At 38.4% G+C, this 23,661-nt stretch overlaps 2 protein-coding genes across 2 annotated transcripts; one reads left to right on the top strand and one right to left on the bottom strand.

Moving 5' to 3' along the window:
* Positions 1–101: 101 nt before the first annotated feature.
* Positions 102–11,785, bottom strand: LOC144197753 (uncharacterized). The gene is made up of 18 exons (XM_077718350.1): positions 11,624–11,785; positions 10,044–10,195; positions 9,730–9,896; positions 8,590–9,632; positions 8,389–8,528; positions 7,363–7,513; positions 7,230–7,289; positions 6,419–6,451; positions 6,271–6,339; positions 5,902–5,991; positions 5,569–5,663; positions 3,944–4,562; positions 2,778–3,012; positions 1,915–2,014; positions 1,660–1,819; positions 1,441–1,545; positions 615–701; positions 102–229 (listed from the first exon to the last, which is right to left on the bottom strand). The coding sequence occupies exons 1-18, from the start codon at positions 11,783–11,785 to the stop codon at positions 128–130; spliced, it is 3,570 nt and encodes a 1,189-aa protein (XP_077574476.1). The 3' UTR covers positions 102–127.
* Positions 11,786–16,520: 4,735 nt separating this feature from the next.
* LOC144198213 (ATP-sensitive inward rectifier potassium channel 12-like) lies at positions 16,521–23,358 on the top strand. The gene is made up of 3 exons (XM_077719121.1): positions 16,521–16,735; positions 21,233–21,408; positions 21,628–23,358. Exons 2-3 carry the CDS (start codon positions 21,317–21,319, stop codon positions 23,258–23,260), a joined length of 1,725 nt encoding a protein of 574 aa, XP_077575247.1. The 5' UTR covers positions 16,521–16,735; positions 21,233–21,316; the 3' UTR covers positions 23,261–23,358.
* The last annotated feature ends 303 nt before the right edge of the window (positions 23,359–23,661 follow it).

Consider the following 23,661-nt stretch of genomic DNA (forward strand, 5'->3'; position numbering starts at 1 on the left):
TTTGCATGCCATTGTTCCAAGTTGTGCATGAGATCATTTTTTTGTGAGAAGAATTTTCTTTATTGTTATTAACTTCACTGTTCAGAATCACCATTGGTCTCTCTTCTGCCGTGCAGAGTTGACCAGTCTAGTGCTCAGTCAGAGAATCCATCTCTAACATGCTTCGGCTCTTCATATCGCTTAACTCGACATAAGTCTCCTTATAGCGTTCATAGGCAGCTTCTTTCTCCTAAAAAAAGAAAAAAGGACATTTAAAGTGAATGCAATGTATGGTGTACATTTGCTGATTAAAATGTCTGTTATATGCAATCCTTAACAAAATTAGATCTGAAGCCAATAATGATCAATTATTAAAGTCAATTCAAATTGATTCAACATAATGCTCTATGCTAAGCATAATTAGTGTGTTGACAGAAGTTGGAGGTGCTATTGCTCCAGCAATACAATACGAAAACCAAAATATACCTATTAGGACATAGCCAACAGCGATGAAGTTTTTCCCAGTTAAAATATTTTAGAGACAAATTGTATCAAAGCTCTTTTACGGTGTCTAGTTTGCTTGTGACAGTGTCAAATACTAAATTCAGTCGCTTGCACTTTGTTTATAGTCATACCTTAGTGAGAGACTGTACTTCATTCTGTAGGCAGTTCACCTCCATCCTAAGAGACTCCACCTCATTTTCTTTGGCTCTAAGCACCATCTGATGGATGAGAATGTTCAAGGAGCTTCAATGTGTGTTGCACTGATAGGGAAGTGAATAACAAATAACTAAACATCCCCAGATCACGACCAAATTTGTGGTCTTTGACTGCAAATTCACATTGATATAATTTTAGTTGCTACAAATTGTATTAGTAATTGTTTTTGTCTTTCCAAGAGCATTATTTCTGGCAGTCAATTTAACAACATCAATATAATTTCTTCAATCTTATTTGCAAGAAAAGTAATGTTATTACAAAAATAACCTGTATAGTGCCCTTAAAAATATACTGCCATTCCCTATGGCTTAGGGAATGGCAGTATATTTTGTCTTAGTGCCTAAGCACTCACTTAATCGTGTTGTCTGCCATAGAAACTACATTGAATTTATTCTAGAAGAAAGAAAGCTTTACTGGTCAACCAGTAGGGAGCAGTGTGTAGTGGTCAATGGAATCAAACTTGGGAGACTAACAAGGCCATGATGGATAAAGGAGGACCATAGTAATGATGCATCAGGGACTCATTACTTTGATGTAAGACAACACATTCTGCAAACGTTGTCTAACCATTTTTCTTTCTAAATAGGGTCCTAAATCCCTCAGCACACACATTTGCCAAATCCAATTTCAGGTTAAAAAAAAAAACTGGGATTGAATACTGCGAGGTTAACAAACTCCACAGTAGTAGTACTTATGTAAGAGTCGGAATGTGACATATGACGTGAGTACTGCCGTCACTACCTCAACTTCTGATGCCACATTGCCGAGGGAAAGCACATCCGGCCGCTGCCCTGTGATGAAATAACGCATTCGTCGAATCTCTTCTGCCAGCTTGGCTTTAAGCTCCTGAAATAAAGTAAATTGCTATGATTGATGAGCTCCTGCAGTCGTACACAAGCAAAAAATATAGTATATATTATTTAATTTGGTTGTTATATTGCCCAATATCCAGTTTTTGACCTGGTTTTCTTTCTGAAGTTGTTGGAATTCTCTCCCTTTGCATTCAAGATCAATTTCTCTTCGGTGGCCACACTGATCCGTGAGGCTTTTCCTCGGGCATTTCTCGGAGAAGCGCTCAGACAACACATCCAATTCACTCTGCCACATCCCCACCGGCGGTCTGAAACACCAATAATATAGTTCTTCATAAACATGAGTTGTTACACGTAAGGTCACAGTTGCTTGGTGTAATGGTTAAACATGTGATTTGCTTACACGTAATTGCTATGAGATTCCACCATGCGTACATCACCCCCAGGAAGTCTACTGGCATTCTCTAGCTCTTCTCTGTGGGCTGCTCTTAGATTTTCCATGGCTGTAATGATGTTTGCTTGTCAAAAAATTATTCCTGCATCAGGGTAAAACATCACAAGACAAGGCAATACACAACTCACTATACCACAAGATGTCTGTTCTAGTGGTTGCTGGTCTTTTTTTTCATCACCAATTTCCTATCCACATTTTAGAATTATCCAATAAGAGTGTATTTTACAATGCACAATGGTCTCTTGAAATATGTGTTACCGAAATATAAGTTATCTGGGATATGTCTCATCATTTGTTTGTTTGACAGATAGAGAAAAAATCTTCTAAAATCAAGGTTAAGCGGTTTTATGTCAGTTCTGGTTGGAATTTACCATAAAAAAACTTTAGGCAATGGGTATTTGAACACAAATGATGGTGCAACACATGTAGACAGACCACATTTACAGGATTGCAATCCTTATTGACTATAAAATCTAATAAAAACCCTAAAATATGTATAGCACAAACATCATGATGATCATTTAGTTGTTGTTACTCATTTTTAAATATGCAAAATAGGGAAAGGTAAATTGTCTCTCCTTATCATTCCATTGCAATGGATAGTTTAAATAATGGTTATTCGATGTAAAGCATATATGATTTTGTTTTTAAGGTTAAAATTTCTCAAACATTGTTTGTTTTGTTTTTTCGGAAACAAAATAATCCTAAAATATTTTGCCATTGCCTTGGGATGATCTTAAACTCCCACAGCTCTCATTATGGAAACTGAAACTGTTGTAGATAATAGAAAATACATAGATGATGTACTCAACCTTTAGTAGAAGCTTGGCGCTGTTCTTCGAGCATCCTGCTTCTATGTTCTTCCAACTCGCCGATCTCCCTCTCGTGTTTCTCCTTTAGTTCTCGCACTTCTTTCTGATGGGCAGCTTCCATGGCTTCAAGCTGGGCCTCACAAGGGGCTCCGGGTCCACATGGGCTTTCCACTTTTATCACCATAGCCACGGACTCTCTCTTAATGCTTTCCATTTGCTTTCTAAGGGACAGGGCCTGGAAGATGAAAGTGTATGGAAGGAAATGGCAGTGCAAATGCAATACATTTTTCATTGTTATCTTGTGGTTGTGTTAGACAAAGGCTGTCTTGGAGACTTTGTAGTCATTCAGTTCATGTTTTGCACAAATGTTAAACATTAGGAAACTTGATTTTTTTTCTTGCTCATTGAAGAAGTTTCTTTTTAATCCTCCAAATTAGAAGGTACCTGCAAAAGGCTTTTGTTTTAATGACAAAACATCTTCAATAAGCAAGAAGTCAATTTGCCCCTTTGCCTTTTTTAACCTTTAGTATTTGCACATTTTATCCTTTAGCTTCCATATTTCAAATATCCAACTTTCTAAAATCAAAGATGACACAATATACGGATTTCATGAAATTAAATGATGCAAATAGTAGCTGCTATGTTTGAAATAGAAACAGGAAAAAACAAAAAATTGAAACTATAAAATAGATCTGACCCCCTTTGGTAAGTTGATGGGGAACAATTTGATATGGCCATGCCTCAATTTCCTTAGGTCTCTAAATGTTTTCTCCTATAATTCATTCTTCAAATTCTGGGGCAAATTCCATTCACTGATATTCAGCCAATAACAATGACTAACTTAATATAAATTAAAAAAATGTGTAAAAAGTAGTATGAAATGGATGAATGCATTGTTGTGTCCTTTATCCTCCCCCCACTCTACCTGCGATACATAATTGCTCTGCTCTTTTGTCCAATTAAAAGGAAGGTTTTTCTTTCCACGGTCATCAAGGGCTTGCTTTTCGTCCTGTTTTATCATACGATAAATGTGATCCAAAATGGGCTCCCTACCAAAACTTGTATCAGCTGGATTTTGTTGTGATTGAATCAATACATTTTATAAAGTGCATTGAGTAGTTGAATGTTTTTCCCCATTAAAGTAAAAGTGTCTTATCTTTTCTCACCTCCTTTTGAAGGGCTGTGTTAGTTTGAACAATATGCGACCCATTTACAGTGGCGTGAACTTCCTTTGAGCAGTCAATTGGTTGACTGGTGGCAAACGCTTCATCCTCATCAGTACTTGACTGAAAGGTTTGGGGGTCGACACGGGAATCAGGGGACTGCTGTGCGATCGTTTGATACGCCTGCGTGCCGATGAGTGATTGCGCGCTCATGTCCCTAAATGACAGCCTCTCAAATTCCATCCACTTCCTGCTGACCTCTGAGTCCATGGTGTCAATAACAGGGACAGGTACACTCCCCCTCTTCAGCTGCATGCAGTCCCAGCGGCTGCCCATCTCGCTGAAGGGGATACTGTCCTCAAACCACCTGTTCCTCTCCTCCAGCCTCTTGGCCCAATCGCCGTCCCAACCCTCCTCCTGTTCTTGGTTTCTCTGAGGGTCTGAGCTCACCTCCGCACGAACGTCCACATCTGTTGGGGTACGCGGGCCTTCAGCTCGAGGGGAGTGGGCAGCTGCCCTGCCGGAAACTGCAGGCTCAAAGCAGGTGAAGCGCGGAGTAGGTTGACCTGGCAACGGGCCGTGGGAGAGGGGGTTCTCTTTCTCGCTACTGCTTTCTGATTGGCTGAGGACAGAACGAGGCAAAGTTAAGGGGGTAATGTTACACATCAGACGAAAGATAGAAGGCTTTGCGGAAGACAGACCACCCAAAAACACATGGCCTGCATCTCTTTGATGAACTGAGGAATTTCCAACTCATTGTGACGTTCATTTTTCTTGGACGAGATGAGAGTATTTGGGAAATCATCTCATAAACTGTCAATGTGAAATTCAGCTACTATCATGAGAGCTAGACAAAAGCTACAGTGATTATAATGAGAAGCAATAGAATAGTCAGATTGTGATTGATGTGACAGTATCTTGATTAATTATTCAAAGCACAGCATTCGATTTTCTTTACTTGCTATCTTCAGATTGTTGGATTTGGATGAGGATTAGTTACACAACTAATACTGTAAACCCCACTCAAGTGTAAACAGGATTCTATAAAATGATATAGTAATTGACTTATGGATTAATGTTCCTTAGCAAATCAATAACCAAATTAGTAAGGATGTGAATAGAAATTTCAGTGAAAATAAAATGTATACAGACCCCTGGGCTCCTACTGACACACCATTATTGGTCTTTGTATTTGACTGAACACTGAGTAAGGGCCGTATATAACACAATAATATTGTAAAGATATAAACATAAAGTAACAATAACACTTAAAAACAAGTAACTGTCAGGAGGGTGAACCATAATATAGTGGTGAAACTTACCAAACTTAATTTTACAAAACTGTTACTACTGTTACTGTTAATATGTATTTTTTCTGGTAAGCATGTATTCTAGTTTTGCATGAGGTCTTTTAATGTATTGTAATTTCTTGTTTGTTTGATTTATGGCTTTCAGTAAACAGCTAACTGTCTTTGCAATCACCCCCTGGGGGAGGATAATATATTTTGAGGTTGGAATGTGATCTAAGCCATGTCAGAAAAGGCATTTATAGACCTAAGAGGCTTTTCCCACAGGCATGATTTTTTTTCTTTCCTCACAGCCAGTGCCCAATTCGGAGTCACACTCACTGTGTGTTGTTCTGGATGGCCTGCTTCAGTAATGTCACCCAGTTCCGCTGCAATCTAGAGGTCACTGCAGAGAGAGTGAACACTGTCCTCTTTGTCTGGGGGGGTGATCAAAAGACCCAGCAAACACACACACACACACACACACACACACACACACACACACACACACACACACACACACACATACACACATGCATACACACACACATCGTTAAACAGGAAGCACACAAATATATAATACATGTGAAACCGAATAGTAATAAACAATGCTGATAGCCTTGTATATTGCCATTAACCCAATTAGTCAAGAAAACAAAAAGCACAATACTGTACATGAATCTGTAGGCCATAGTTGTTTTCCACCTCCCAGTCAGACACACTGAAACAAGTGGACAGGTCAATCTCTCCGTCCACGTTATCAGACTATGGATGAGAAGAATACCATAAAATCCTTTAAAAATGTTACATATGTCCACTACAATAAAATAAACAAATTGCCAGTGTCGGGTGGAAGCCTCATTACACCAAATATGGAGAATTTCAATAATCATTTCCTAATTTCAACAATTTTTTGGAGACGGAAACATTTGGCGCCCAACAAACCCTTTCTTAGGTTTTTTATTCAGAAAAATTACATATATTTTTTGGAAGATTCCACCCAAAAGCAGCAATATAAGCATCATATTTTAGCATGAGATGTACCTCTTCAGCTTTTGGGTCTCTGTAATACTTCAGCGAGACATCACTCAGAACAAACCAGTGTTTCTTCCACTGTCAAAAAACAACAACAAATTGGATAGAAGCTTTGAGGAAAACATTTATAGGAATTGCCTTTAAAATGTATTTTTACCTTGTTGTTTTCATCCAGTCGAGACATCCACCCCTTCAAAATGGCAGCATCTTTAAGTGGAAGTTATAAAAGGAAGCATGAGGAAGCATTTTGTTGAGGTTTCCGTTTGACACAACCAATAAAAATAATGAAACAGAAGTTTAAAACAAGCAAAGACAGAAAAAGGAACTAAATTAACATTACATTTACATTACGGTTAGAGTAAGTTTAGAAGAATTTGAGAATTTCTTCATATGGTGGTCAAGAGCATTTGCTTTCTCATTTGCATTGATATCAAATGTCAAAATGGGGGTAAGGACTTCATTAAAACATACAAAAAAGGGCATTTTTAAAGGAATGCAATCTTATACTATGAAACTTGAACAAGAGAATGAGAAAAGTGATACTTACAAGATTCATGGTATCCAAAGGAAGTGGGAATAAATGAAATGGGTAAAATTAGGACTTTTTTTCCAATACTAAATTAATTTTGTTTAATTAAGGACATTTACATGTACTTCAAAGTTCAATCAGGCAACACATTTTTTTTTAGATGGCAATATTTTCATCTCTCTAGGCAATTATCCATCATGCTGTTTGTTGCCTCAGATACTATTTCTGCCATCAGCCTGGAGCATCTCCCAATCTATTAATAAAAACACTCAATTAAGTTGAATGGCATAAAGCTAACTAATATCTTTTTTTAGTGCACAAATATGCTCCAGGTATGTTGGAATGAGATAATAAGCACACACACACACACACACACACACACACACACACACACACACACACACACACACACACACACATATATATTCAAGTGTTTCACCTGTGTCTGTGGCTCCTTCACCTTTGCAGATTTATACTCTCCACTTTGCTTGTCAAAACTCTGTGATAATAATGAACAGTGTGAAATCGTTGAAGAATGTTATTCATTGGAATGAAATATAAATGAATGTGACCTGAACATGGAGAGATGATGTTGACAGTCCGAGTGAAACTCGACCATTCTCCGAGTCCTTCTTCTCTCGTCTGTCCCTCCCTCGCTCTCTTCCTCTGCCTCTCTCATCAGACTCAAACTTCCAACTGTTGTAGTCGGTCAGAGGCTGATGGCTTCAAAATAATCGCATATTGACTAAAGTGCGCATTCAAAGTCAACCCATCCAATCAAAATGTACTCACTACCACAAAGCATATTCCTATTTAGCCAGTTCTCCATTTTACTATCATTACTTTAACGTGTTTGTTTGTGGTTTGTGATCAGATAGAATGAATTGCCATCCCCAAAATGTGACTTACTATATATATACATTTTACTCTTCATTGTGTATTCTTTGGCTGTTGCAACTTGTAGTCTGAAAATACGTTTCATGGCAATAAAGAATATGAATTTCACTGTACTAGGTTATATATATATATATATATATATATATATATATATATATATATATATATATATATATATATATATATATATATATATATATATATATATATATATATATATATATATATATATATATATATATATATATATATATATATATATATATATATATATATATATATATATATATATATATATATATATATATATATATATATATATATATATATATATATATATATATATATATATATATATATATATATATATATATATATATATATATATATATATATATATATATATATATATATATATATATATATATATATATATATATATATATATATATATATATATATATATATATATATATATATATATATATATATATATATATATATATATATATATATATATATATATATATATATATATATATATATATATATATATATATATATATATATATATATATATATATATATATATATATATATATATATATATATATATATATATATATATATATATATATATATATATATATATATATATATATATATTTTTTTTTTTTTTTAAATTAGAGTGTAGCACAAACCTTTGAGTCCGGAACTTTCGGTCTCTACAAGGACTGGGACTCTGATTTCTTCTCCTCAGATCTGGAAAGTCTTCCTCTGATTCCACTTGGATTGTTGGAATGTCCGCCAGTACAATGTAGTCTTCCATTGTCATTGCCACCTCAAATTGAAAAGGAAAACATGAGAAACTTTTGTGGAGAGTGTATTTTACCAGATTTTACCTCATCTGACTCTTCTGAGGTCTTATTAGGTTCAGATAGAAACAAAGCATCCATGCCTCTCCTCACGCAACTCCTGCTTCTATCACCAATATTAATATTCCCCTCACTGAACTTGTTGTCTGTTTCCGTGATAGCAACTTGTGGTGGTGATGTAACTGACTCCCGGGGCGCCACACCATGTTTTGAAGCTGAGGAACCACACGAGATGGGGACGCTCAGTACAGACTGCATGGATCCCTGCCAGGAACCCGGGGAGGCATTTAGTCTACTATCCCTCGAAGATGGCTGTTTCTGTGTAGTGTGGCTTGGTGAAGACACTTCTCTGGTCCGAGGAGGTCTTTGGGAACCCTCGTTCATGTTTTGTTGATATGTTGAGGACGAGGCCCGACGGGAGATTGACTCTAAATTCCTGTAGAGTCTCTCAGAATCTAAACTATGCTTGTTAGAAGCCTGTGATGGGCTTCTAAGTTCTTGGCTGCATACTTCATGTGCTCCATAACCAATATCTTGTGAAAATGAGTCTGTGCGCTTATGTGAAGTTGTCAGTCTTGATGGTGACATCGTTCGAGACGCAATGGAGGCCTGTCTACGTGATGAGCTGGATCTGCTGGAGGTTTTCTGAGATGGTGCATGTGAGGGAATCTGAGAAGAGAAGTGAGATTTGGTCTCACCTCTGGAGAGAGAGCGCATTCGGAAGTCTGACATCTTGTGTCTGTCTGGGCTCACAGAGTTGTGGCGTGTTGGAGAGTTTGTCAATGACTCGGTCCCTCTTCTAAAATTGGAGTGATAGGTGTATCTTTGGGGGGATTCACTTCTCCAAGCGTCCTGCATGTAGGTTTCAGTGTTCCTTCTTTGGGAAGGAACCCCAAGATTGACATTCCTGTATGGAACACTGGCTTTTGGCTCAGGAATATAGTTGGTAGGTAGCGGGTGACCCCTCTCATAGTAACGATATGATCGTTTGTTTACATCATCTTGTTCGCCATTGGCTCGTTGGTCTGGTGAGAAGTAGCCACTTTCTTGTTCCCTGACACCCCTGGACTCTGAAATTCAAACAAAATAGAGATGATTAAACTCATATGAGGAGAAATAGCAATACTGTAGCATATGGAACATTTTTTTTTTTTTTTTAGAACTGACCTGAAGGTCTTCGGGATCGGTCTCTGCTTCTCCTTTCGTCCATCCACGGACTCACAGCACTACGAAGGGGAGAAGAATCCATCCGGGTCATATCTTCAAGGACCACAGAATTCCTCTCTGAAGTTGGAGAACTGCTTCTCTGTGGACTGACTGAAATATTTGTAGCGCTAGGAAATGAGAAAGAACATGTAAAAGCTTATATTTGAAAAATAAATAAGTTGCAATCATGTTTTGAAGCCACATCAAGACTCAGTCCACTAAGTATGCAGCTGCGGAAGTTAAGAAAACAGGCTAAGGAATACAATGCGTGTCACCTAGATTGTGTGTCAGCGTCAGGGATATCGAGTTCCCACTCGGGGCTCAAACTGCGGCCAAGACGCCACTTGTAGGTCCAAGCATCATTGATGTCATCAGTACTGGTACTTGAGTTCACCTCAGACAAAACTTGCTCATCATCACCCAACTCCTGAAATATAAGAAAAAATAGGATACGAACAGACAACTCAATAATTAATATATAAAACTCATCAAGTTTTAAAATGTCCCAATGCAGAAAAAATATGTTTTTTTACAAACGAAATATCCCATTGATTTAAAACAGCACATTTGCAATTACTCATTTCTTCTAAAGGACACTGAGTCCATTTCCACCAATAACAACATGAACTATGACGCAAAAAAGTGAATTAATCTTGAAATGCATGAATAGAAACTGTATTAAACATAGTATCTAATAACAAATTGCACTTACTGTCACCGCAATAACTCATTCACATAAGCTTCCGTCAACTATTACCCTCTTCATTCGTCTTGCAAAGCTAACACATGTCAACTGCGTGCTGGAGGTAACACAAGCCAATGCCTTCTCACTCTCATCATTATTTAATTTCTTCTTTGCATTGGAAGAGCCGCCCACCTGACTCTTTTCCAGTCTTGTTCCATTTTTGCACTTAAATACTCATTAGCGGCCCTCAAAATTGAACTTGAATTCAATTTTAAGGTAAACCTACCATTGTTCCATTTGTTCCTGAAATTTTACTTTTTAATCACAACTCATCATATTATGAATGTAACTAAAAAGTGAACAGGATGTACCCCAATGTTCAAAATAATGGCTAAATAGATTGCATAATGTAAATTCCAATTTTAACTAAATGTTCTAACAAAAATAGATTGAGTTGATGTAACTAGTTCTAAAATATATTGAGTTGATGTAACTAGTTCTAAAATATATTGAGTTGATGTAACTAGTTCTAAAATAGATTGAGTTGATGTGACTAGTTCTTACCTTTTGAGTCACTATTACACAGACTTTTTGATTGACTTTAAGTATAACTTAAAAGAAGGACATTACTACAACTTAACATATTTAAAATAACTACATCCACATTTTTTTGGATTACTTGAACAATATACCATGAGTCTTTGACACTATACAGTCATAGTCTCAGTATAAGGAGGCTATGTGGTAAATATATATGTTTTTATTACATTTATGTAGACCATTTTAATGGCATATATTTTGTGCCCACCATTTGGCAGCGAATGAGTTAAACTAATGATTCTCTTTGAATATATCTTTACTGTTGTGACCACTCTCCCCGAAAGGATTAATAGCACATTGGATTATAAAAGCTTAGTTCTTTTTTTCCACGGTTTTCATAATCATCACTTTTATTTTGTAGAAGACTTTGGCCATTAAGACACCTCACTACTTTGTGCTTTCTATACTGCTTTCTATACAATTACTCTACCACATATCAAGATATCAAAGAAGTCCAGCTACCCTTTCTTTGGGTATGGATTTACCCAATTCTCTTTAAAAATAGATTCTTCCCAAAGGTGAGCATAAATGATCTTTGTCAATCAGCCACAGAGATTTTCATGTACAAACCCACTCTTGTGAAGCCTCTATGAGTGGAGTGTCAAGATGCATATGATCTGGCCGCAGGCAGGCACTGCAACGAGACGGGTCAAAGGTGTTGGGCTGGAATCGCCGACAATAGCAGTCCTCAGATAGTAGAGCCGTCCCAGTGAGTCCCCACTGTTCCTCCATCAGCTGTCATTCAGTCATTATTAAAATGTGATTGACTTATTTTCAAATAATGCTGTTCATATTTCCCAGGAGATTTCCAAATACCGAGGATTATTGAAGCATTTTAATTAATTCTTAATTCTTGTTTATCTGCATAATAATCATGAAAGTTTTGTGTGGTAGTCTTCCTTACCTTCTTCCAAGCCTGTTTCGCTCTCCAGAAATGGAACCTTCAATTTCCAATGGAATAGAAGTTCTTCTTGTACATGGATGCATGGTCCATCCTGGTTGAGCTTTTTCAAACTAAAGTTAATTGGTTTCTAGACAGGCCCATAGGGTGACTGTGTTGTATCCAATAACATCATCTTTAGACAGTGGACTGACTCCTGACAGCTGTCTTATGGAGAAGGCAAAGTTGCTACACAGATGGTTGCCATGACAGTAAAACAGCATGGTAGTGAAATAAAAGACTGTGGCACCATCTGATCCTTTAACAGAGCAGACCAGTAAAAACAATGTCATTTTGGTAAGGTCTTTTATCTGAAACTGCAAAGACTCCCCAGCGACCACCAAATTAAATAGTTAATCAAGCATTGATATTGTTAATGTAATGTACTGTATTCCTGTTTACTCTAAGTCCTTATTAAAATAATTACAAATGTATATAGCCATAAATAACCTGATTGAAACATATTTTACCATTGAAAGAAAAAGTAGCTTTACATATGGAGGGCATTTCATGCACACGATACCTTAAACTATAACGCTTTTATAAGAAGGACAGCATTTTTTTTGTAATCCTTTAAAAATAATCACCAAAAAAATCAGACTTCAGATATATAACACTTGAAATGCATATCTCTAGTCTATATTATTTTGCTAGGATAACCTTGGCCTATAATTAAAATCACATTTTAAAAGTGTATTAAAAAAAATCTACTCCAAAATTCTCACCCGATCTGCAGCTGAGTGATAAGCAGTCGAATGAGAATCATCACATATCCCATAGTATACAAGGCCAGGGATGAGATTCTTTCCCAAGTGGAGAAGTTTAGGTCTCTTGGGGTCCTGTTTATAAGTGAGATCGGAATGTAGCGGGAGATCTAGAGGGAAATCTGGGCTTCCTACTGAAGCTGCTGCAAGGAATGGACATGCATACAGTGATTTAAATATTTAATCTGGCTATTAAAGGATTGTAGACTTTAAATATATTTTTTGCACTGGATTACATGCTGAAGTTGTTGATTGATACCTAACCACAAGAGGGCATCTCTGTAGAGATAACATATATTGTCTGTGTGTGCTATTTTTAGATAAATTTAAAGCCCTCAAAGCTAAAGACTATACTTAACCATGCTGACTGCAACAATTAAAATACCCCCCCCCCACACACACACACACACACCTTTTGTTAAACCTGAAGTTGGTTGTTACGTTATGCAACTATTGTTGGCCTGTTTGAATGTAGCACTTAAGGGAGAAAACCATCCAGACTATTTCAACACTGTAATTGTGAAACTAATGTCATGGTCTTTTTGACAAGAGGACGTCAATAGCAAAATCATTTTTAAAAAAAGCATATATGTATTCTTTGTAGTGAATACATCTTCATAACTTTATAGTTTTACCCATGTACAAGTAAATTATGTCTTTTGGATAATACCGTAAAAATGTTTTGCATGATTTGGTTTCCTACAACATTAGACACAGCTGTAGGGCAAATACAAGAACTGTTTTGTCCTGTGGAACTCTATGTAACAAAAATAGACTTTACTAACTTCTAAAAACTCCAAATTACAAATAAAATACAAATTATACTGAATTCTAATACAAATATCCATTTTATTAACATCATTCAAAACCAAAGAGTATAATCTTTGTCAAAAATATTTGAAAAAATGCACTCTACACCTCATTGGATGCTTAAACAACAAATATCCTGAATTTTAATATATTTTTAGATTTAATTCTAGGTTATTTTTGTACTAATAGCCATTACTGCAACTGGCTTGGCTACAATTGAGGGTATCACCGAACCTGGTCCCCATGGTTGGCTGGGATAGGCTGCAAAACTCCCCACAACTCTTTTGAGGATAAGCACGACAGAAAATGAATAAATCAATGAATGAATAGCTCTTACGTAGATGGTTTTATCATATCTGCTGGGAAGAGCATCTAGGCCTGTTTATCTTAAAAACACTGACCTAATTGAGCTCTCAAAGTGAGAAATGAGGCAAGCGTTTGCTTCCAAGTAAATTGGCTCTCATGACATGCAAGCTTGGGAGTCATCAGACAGGACCACAGAGACATAAAATTGTCCTCACCCGTCATCATCTGCCTGTAATATCTAAAAATGGACCACAGAGAAGAGATATGTTGAAGCTATTGCGTGCTTTTGCTGGTTAATTCCATCTGACACTGTTGTTGAACTTTAAGCCTGAAAAAATAACCTTGTGTGCTTTATTCAGTAATCAAAGTCTTTGAGGCAGACAGATGTTAATGATCTCTGAACTTATTAACAAAGGTACCTCCGGTAATCAGTGGCTTTCTAACTGAACAAAAAGTGGTTGGCAAGCATACATAAGCGAACAATTTCAACAACCGCAGAAAAACCCATTTAGCCACGGGGGGAAACATGCAAACTCCACCCAGAAATGTTGGAAACCCACCGAGGAATGAACCCTCCATCTCAGATTTGTAAAACCGACGCCCTAACCAATCAATACCCGTGCTGAGTTGGTAAATATGTAAATAAATAAATATAATAATGATGTGTCGCCCACTTTAAGTGTAAGTGCAGTGTAAAGGCTGCATATGTTCTGTAGTTGGTTGTAAAATGCCGCAAAAAAACTCAAACAATAACAACTTTTTTCTTGATTTACTCGCGTTACTTGGACATCGTGTTCTGTAGACTGCGTGTTAATCCCAGCCCACTCATTCCTTTTGTCAGCCCACGCGGGTGAACTTCTAACCTTTGACCCTCAGCCCACACTTCTGGGTGCTGAAAAACAGGAGCCGCCGCCTCTGCCGTGAACCACCCACCTGTTGTTGCATCAAACTAAAACCAATACAGTTTTAAAAATAAACTGCAGTGCGGGAGGCTGTGTATTTATTTATATGTGTGAGAAAGGCAAAGATACAGTTCCCATGGAAACTAAAAAGTTTGGTCTCATTTGCAGTCATGTTCCACAACAAAATATGACTGCAAAATAAAGCCTCAGAGGGATGTAGTCTACATATAAGTGGGTTCGGTACTTCGGGTAATTAAGTCCTTTAATGACCTTCTGGAACACAACCCATTGACTCATGATGTCTCTGTCCTCTCAATTTTGCTTATCTTAAAGTAAAATCACCTCTTTGCACTTCACTAGAATTAAAAATCCAGTCTTTTCTAGCATAAGTAACTCTTATATAACCTGTACTTAAGCAACACATAATGACTGACAACTAACTTAATCACTCCTTTTGGCACAGGCCTGCAACTGAGGTCAACACAAGGAGGGTGGCACCACGCTGGTACAGCAGCTGGGTAACATTAGCGGCAATATGCATTTGGTTCTTGCAAATATATTTAGATTTGAAATAACATAATTCTCAATTTTTCTTTTTAGTTTGGAATTCTAAACAGAACAGATTGTTACTCAAACTTAACGTACTAAGTAACTATTTGACTTGCATATACTACATGGACAGGAGGAAAGGGGTTGACTTGTAATTGTTTTAATAACTAAAATAAAACTGTAAAAAAAAACAGGGAAAAAGTAGCAACCAAAATTAAAACCAAACTCACATGGGGAAAACACAATGGGCACAATGGGGACTGGAGAAGTAGGCATGAGCATCATTGACAAGAGTGTATCTTCTTCTTTGAATGGAATGAAAACCTGCACACTATGCGTCCATTGAGGATCAGTTTGGACACCTGGGGTTAAAATAGGCAAACAATGAAGAACAGGTGGGTGACACGGCGCAATGAATAGGGAGAGACAAATAACAGCTGAAATCAATGGGTAATGACACGGATAAGTTACACAAAAGGGAAAAAGCCAAGGATCCTTAAAAAAGGCCCAATGGAACCTAAACCTAACAATTAGATTTTAAAAAGTTGTGTTTAAATATAGTATATTATAGTATAGTATAGAGTTGCATTTGAAATTATCAACCTGAGATTTACTTTTTGTCATTCATAAACAGATCAATCAAGGGTGAAATATTAATTTTGAATTCATGTAATACTACAACACTATTGTCAGTGGGTTAAGTCATTTTGAATACATGTGTATTTGTCTTTATTCTTGCAATCCTAATTGAGTCAAAATTAGAACAATAAGTGCGAAACCATGAAAATGTCTTTTGATATATAGTTGATATATATTGTGGAATGTTCACTGCGGGATTTAATTTCCCCACCAGTGAGAAAATGTGTGTGGAGTCTTGTTTTTAACTCCAATGATTTGTTACATCCAATCCAAAGAAGACCCTTTCCCCTAATCAACTGGCAATCCATGCAGAATGGGGACAAATGGCAGAAAATGATCTAGATAATTGAAAAAGTAAAATAAATAAATCAAACAAAAACATGGATATGACTAAAAATTACCACAAAACAATGTGTCTGTACATACCGGCCAAAACAATAGTAGAGTAAATATAAGTAGAAAGATAATCAGACTCTCTCTCTCTTTCTCTCCCCCCCCCCCCCCCCCCCCCCCCTACGATCTCACACACTCACAAAGACAGACGCACACAGATTGCAGCCGATGCACGAGAGGGGCAGCAGTGGAACGTTCCCCACTATGGAGCAACGATGACCAAGATTAGATTTGGACAAATTTCAAAATTTGTGCAAAACAAAGCACACAATTTGTTCAAACATTAACAGGAGTCAAGAGGTGAGCTGCTGCGACCTGTCACAGGATGAAAGCAACAACCGTTTTCAAATGATCGCCACATCCCCCCCCAAAAAACAAGGTAAGTGTTATTTTGTTTAAAGTATGACTATTTTGTGAGAAATCTACAACATTTCTATGATAAAATACAGACTTTAACTTTAAACCTAACAGGAATTTTAATACTTGCTGCCATCTTATCCCAATACAGAAGTGTAAAAACATTTTCAATCTTGCTGAAACTCGATTAGTATAACCAAAAGACCCCTCGAAAGATGGGGGATCAATAGTTCAGCAAAACATTCATCTGGCTGAGCAGGTCAGCTGTTAAGAGAGAGAGAGAGAAACATCTGAATGGACAAAATCGCTTTCCAGTTTATTTAAGAGAAGGGGCTCTTCATCCAGCCCTCATTTCCCCCCCACCTCTCCCCGCCTGTCGATTGTTCCTGCAGGCCGTGCATCGATTTTCAGCACTGGACAGCTCATGTGGCCTCAATCAGGCCCATGTACGTCACATATGGAGCTTCGTTTGCAAAACGCCACATCATAACTTGTGCTTGCATACTTTGAACCATTGATTGTAGGTTGTGTTGGAAATGTCATTGTAATTCTCAGCAATGTTGTGTGACATTTTAAACTACATGGAAAGATTTTGGCTAAATGGCCTGAGTGGGAAAATGTCACTGAAAAGACAAATGGCAAATTCTGGATTGCATTAAATTGCTTCTTTAGATATTTGAAATATTGTCACAGCAGGTAATATTAAACTTCATTCAAAAGACTTTAAAATCGTCAAATTTAGGAGTTAAATGCTGATTTATTTGCTCCTACGTTAGCATGTTTAATGTTAATCTTAGAGTCATTTAAGCCAGTGTTTTGCAAAGTGTGGCACGAATACCCCCATGTTTTATTACCCTCACTTTGCCCTATTCATCCTCTGACCTTCAGAAATAAACTTGATGAAGTTCCAAAAGTTTTTTTTACCTTACATTTTATCTAGTATTTCAAATATTGTACGCAAACTTAATGCTTGGTGTAAAAGTGATCTTTATGATCTGGATAAAAATAATGCAACTATTAAAATAATAATAACAAAATCCAATAATCATTTGTGAACCACTTTATCCTCATTAGGGTCGCGGGGGGTGCTGGAGCCAATCCCAGCTGTCTCCGGGCCAGAGGCGGGGGACAGCCTGAATGGGCCCCCAAATATATTATACTAATTGGTGGATGTTATTGTAAACCACACTTGTATAGGAAATGTCAACATTGTTGTGTATATGACCCAAAATGTGAGGTCCACCTTTATGAATGTTTTAAGTCTCCAAGAGTCCAATTTAGGTTAGTAAAGTAATTTAAGTACATACAACATTTAACAAACACGAAAATTATTCATTCTGTGAGTACTACTTGGCTCTCATTTTAAAGAGAACCACAGTGTTGTGTATAGTACTATTTTCATTTTCTTTCTCAACACATTGTTGGGGGTTTTCACACTCATTCTCTTTTTCAGTAAATACCATTAGTTCCAATAACAATCTCTGATGTCATAATCTCTTCATTTTAATCTCTATTGTTGTGTTTCTTCTTTACACTTTGAAAACCTCTAAAAAGAACACTTTTTTTAAAAGAAAACACTCCCATTTTCACATTGTTTCTTACTTTAATTCTGCTTCACATTGTTTATCCTTCTGCTCAAATCATTAGTGCTCAGATTACGCAGGGTGGTTCAGGCGGGGTCTTGCAGCAGCTACCTTTCATATTGTTGTTTGGACTGAGAGATTAAAAGATCCAGTAATCTGGTATTTGACCAATGCTTTCTCCATCTTTTGCCTTGCATGAGATTACGTTGGAAATGTTAGTTTGGTCTCTTTGACATATTTGAATAAGGCTGACGTCAGGAGTGAGGGATATTCTTCAATTGAAGAACTTTGATTAGATCATGTGGCATTCTATCCATGCTACGGCCTAGATTTGCACTGTCGTTGGACTGTCAGAGTCTTGATTGACACTGTCAGAATTCAATCAATTCGATTCGACCATAGCTCACGTCATGTTTACTGTATTTCGTTAGTTGCTGTATGTGAAGATGTCCAGTCGAAAGAAATTTGTGAGTTTTGTACCCTCCAAATGAGTAACACCAGTCCACAAACACACCCACATATAAATTTCGCCTCGTCAATGGAGGAGAAATGTTACTATGGCAACTTCCAGAACAATAAAGTAGCTTTTTTCCAACCATTAATTACAGAAAGTGTCCCAGAGAGAACAAGTCAAGCATATCATAATTCTTTTTCTCCATTAAATTGTGATGAACCAAAACTTTTAACATAAAATTACATATTTATTAATAGGCGGCCCGGTGGAGCGAGTGGTTACCTCAAAGCTCTGGGGTTCTGGGTTCAAATCCAGGTCATGTCCACCTGTGTGGAGTATGCATGTTCTCCCTGGGCCTGTGTGGGTTTCTTCCGGGTACTAAGGTTACCTACCATATTCTATAATGAGGATAAAGTGGTTCAGAAAATGAGATGAGATGTTTATAGCTGGTTTAGTTCAACTTTTTAATGTCTATGATATTTAAATGCTTATATTTTAAAAACCAGGCTATAAATAGTGAACATTTTTGTAATTCCATGGCTGTAGATAGGAGTGACCTGGTTACGTAAAATACAACAATTGATCAGAGGTGAACTGGCAACATCACTGTGACAGTCAGCTAATCAGTTTGGCTCCATGACTCGTGTGGTACACTGAGCCTCTGGGTCATATTAAATTCTCATCTTAAAGAACTTTATAAGGAAATAGTTAAGATATCACATAGAGGACATTTTCCTCCAGATGCTGAGGTCATCATGTTGAGGTCATCCTCCGTTTTCAGGATTATCCGGTTGAAAATCACCCGGGATCCGGCCAATCAGCAGGCAGTTGGCCACATCTGTCATTGGTGCAACAGCGAAAGAAGTCTGAAAGCGTCATACACGTTACATGACATCAAATCCCATCAAGATGTGTGCTTGTGAGTCTTTGAGTGGTTTTGCATGTGTGGAGACTGTCAGATCCGCAATGGGTGAAAACATGGTTGCTGGAAATATTTCCACTACCTTGCTCAAGCACAGGGCGCTCATTTCAAAGTGATTCACAAGCCACCGATGCCCTTTAGGATTGCATCCGATTGACCCTCGGATGGTTATGCAACGCGATGCTTTTTGGTTCTGCTGCTTCTGACATAATAAGCCAGGCAAAATCACCCCGCAACCTTGTCATCGGGCCAACCAGCAAATCAATTGTTCCTCTAACATTAGATTACGACTGATTCATGTCTTTTTAGACCTTTGTCCCTACAGATGTCCGTCTGGTTTTCCACCCCTTGTTGGCCTGAAGCGCCCTAAGGCAAACCACTAGAAAGAACCTTGTCAATAAGCTTTCATTACGCAAAACTGTCTGCCCCGTCCGTGCATTAGGCCAAAGCCAAATGCTTGATTTTTAAAACTTTTTTAAAATGTGGATATTTTGAACTTTAAGGTTATTCCATAATAGGAGGACATTTGACACCTAGCTCTTAAAATGTTGAATAATCCACTCACAAAATACTAATAGTTTCTGAGTAAATGTTTTTAATGATACCCCGTAAACCTTGTATAAGTTGTAAAAGTATGTATGTATACACATTTTGTATAAAACATGCTTACATATGTCAGCAAAAAGATGAAGAAAATTATTTAATAAGTCATTGAAGTGAATAAGATGGGTGGAATTGTGAGTGGCAGCTGAGTAAACACACGTATGTACAAAGGAAACCAGAGTACCTGGAGAAAACCCACAAAACTCTACAACAAACTCTACACAGTAAAGACCGACCTCAGATCGAACTCTCGACCTTATAACTGTGATGCCGACGCGCTAAGCACTCAAGACTGGGCCACCATGTTTGCTGGATATGACATCATGAAATTGTTTTTCCGAACAATGGGTGGAGCAAATGTCTGTCATTCCATATCACTGACCAAAAATATTTCGACTGTGTTCATATCAATCAATGCTCCGGCATTTGGTGGTCACACATTTGACAATAATCAACTTTTTTTCCATTACCTGCCATTTCGTTGACACTTTGAGAGCGCATGGGGTACATTAGGGAGAAGCTAAAATGTCTTTTCATTTGATCAGCGGTGCAGAAGATCAATTGATTGGCATAATTAAGACATGATATTGTAGTAATGGAATTGACACATTTATGACTGTACACATAAGTAAAATGAAAAGGAAAATCAATTGAAAGAGAGAAGCATTTACTTTTCCATTGAGTAGTATCTCGAATAGAGTCAGATAAGGTCACTGTGAAAATGATGTCACCTCTGGGATGTTAATTGCCCCTTTGGGTCATATCTATCCAAGTAACACATTTAACGTAGAAGAGGACTAAAATAAGCTTACATTAGGAAAAGTTACAATGGTTTGGACATCTTTCACAGTCAATGCCAGCAAATGAAATCATTACACTAACACATTCAATCAGAATGTTTCTTTTGTCATCCTAAGCACTCTTAAGTTAAGAGTTTTTCTTCTTCTTTGTTGACAGCAAATGTCATGAGAAGACGAAGTTGGTCACAAATGTAAAAGCAACCTGAGCTCATACTGCATTCAGTCCAGCAACAATACTTTCATGGTTGGAACTGCCCGTCCCAACCTTCATTACTGCCCTTGCAGACGTAGACTGATGATCACCATTGCAATGGGAGCGGTGCGAGTCAACAGGTAAGATACGAGTTAGGGTTGCTGTACTTCATACCCTCATATACACTTAAAACCATTTTTAAACTATGATTTTCAGTAAACAACTAATTCGATGTATAGTTACTGAAATATTACTTCATTTTTGTTTGTATTTAACAGTTTTAAAAAGAATTATTACAGTTAATGTTCTGGCAACCATCTTCAACATTCACAAGGATACGCTCTCCTTCTGTTTTCCAGATACAGCATTGTTTCCACAGACGAAGATGCCCTGAAGATCTCAGCCTTGGGCCTACACAATGGCCACAGTCCTTTAACCCAGCAGAGCCTGACTGGGCCGTGTACCCAGGCCGCGGACGAAGCGGCTGGAAAATATCACGCGGGCCAAGAAAACCGAGGGGCCCTATCTCTGAGAACGCCGGACGACTCGGTGGGCCACAACAGCTGCAGGGCTTCGCCATCATGTCGACACATCGGCTTCGATTTGAGCACGGATCGCCTACGCAGCCGATTTGTCAGAAAGAACGGCCAGTGTAACGTCGTCTTTGACAACATGGAGGATAAGCAACGTCGATACTTGGCGGACATTTTTACAACTTGTGTGGACATACGTTGGCGCTACCTACTGCTCATCTTCACCGCCACCTTCCTTCTGTCCTGGTTGTTTTTCGGTTTGGTCTTCTGGGGGGTGGCGCTGGCTCACGGAGACTTTGATCTTCACTTCCCCGTGAAGGACGAAGACTCTCCCAACAAAGCGGAGGACAGGCAGGAAAAATGGCGGCCATGTATCCTGCACATCCAAGGTTTTATCGGGGCATTCCTCTTCTCCATAGAAACTCAAACGACCATTGGATACGGCTTCCGTTGCGTCACCGAAGAGTGTCCGGTCGCCGTAATGACCGTGGTGGTGCAGTCCATCGTAGGTTGTATTATCGACTCCTTCATGATAGGAACCATCATGGCCAAGATGGTGCGTCCCAAGAAACGGGCTCAGACCTTGCTCTTCTCGCATCACGCCGTCATCGCCTTGCGAGACGGGAAGTTGTGCCTCATGTGGCGCCTGGGCAACATGCGGAAGAGTCACATTGTGGAAGCGCACGTACGCGCCCAGCTCATTAAGCCTAAAGTGACAGCCGAGGGCGAATACCTCCCTCTGGAGCAGGCGGACATTGACGTGGGCTACGACGACGGCCTGGACCGCTTGTTTCTCGTGTCACCGCTTGTGGTGGTCCATGAAATCAACAAGTCCAGCCCTCTGTATGACCTAAGCAGCGCCGACCTTCAGAAGGAAGACTTTGAGATTGTGGTCATCCTGGAGGGCATGGTGGAGGCTACGGCCATGACCACTCAGGCCCGGAGCTCCTATTTGGCTAAGGAGATCTTGTGGGGTCATCGCTTTGAACCGGTGGTCTTCGAGAAGGGGACCCGCTACCACGTGGACTATTCTCGCTTTCACAAGACATATGAAGTGCCGACGACGCCACACTGCAGTGCCAGAGAGCTGGGTCAAAGAGATGGTGACGGGCGGGCGCCCTCGTCCTCCACTTCTAGTTTCTCGCGATCTCCGTCCCCGTTTGTTCCGAGAGCGGCTCGCCATCTACTGGGGCTCCACTCGCCCAGCGCTTTCTGTTACGAGAACGAGGTCGCGCTATGCTGCGGCGATGACGAAGAGGATGGCGAAGCGGGCAGTCTGCGGCTCGAGGGCGAACGAGGAGCAAGTGTACGAGATGACCTTTCGGTGGGTTTCAAGGAGACTTTTGCAAAGGAGCAAATGGTGGAGATGCTGTGTGTGCTGGACACTGAAAAACAGATCAGCCTGGACAAATTGCAGTCTGGTCTACCGCTATATATTAGTCGAGAATCGGGAGTGTAAAGCCGCTATGAGAAAACTCAGACAAAGCGTTGCACTAATGGGGAATTCAATATTCAACTCACTTTTGAACTATACATGGCTCATTCCAAAATTGGGGGACATTTTGGTTTCATCATAATTTTTTTTCTTTAATTTAATTCTATGCTACATGGTCATCCACGATACCTAAACAAGCAAAATGTCAAATTAGCATAATTTATAGATTTATGATGTGATTTTATGACTTGATACATTGGAATCATAGCTTTCTTCCAGAAATATAACAGTTCAGCTGACACAGAGGACATATTTGTTTGTGTAAATACGAAATCAATGTCCTGAGCTAGGCTGACACCATATTTACCTACTGCCCATAGTTGGCTGGGATAGGCTCCAGCACCCCCTACCTTTGTGAAGATAAG

This window comes from Stigmatopora nigra, chromosome 6, assembly GCF_051989575.1.
Source record: "Stigmatopora nigra isolate UIUO_SnigA chromosome 6, RoL_Snig_1.1, whole genome shotgun sequence".
NCBI lineage: Eukaryota > Metazoa > Chordata > Actinopteri > Syngnathiformes > Syngnathidae > Stigmatopora > Stigmatopora nigra.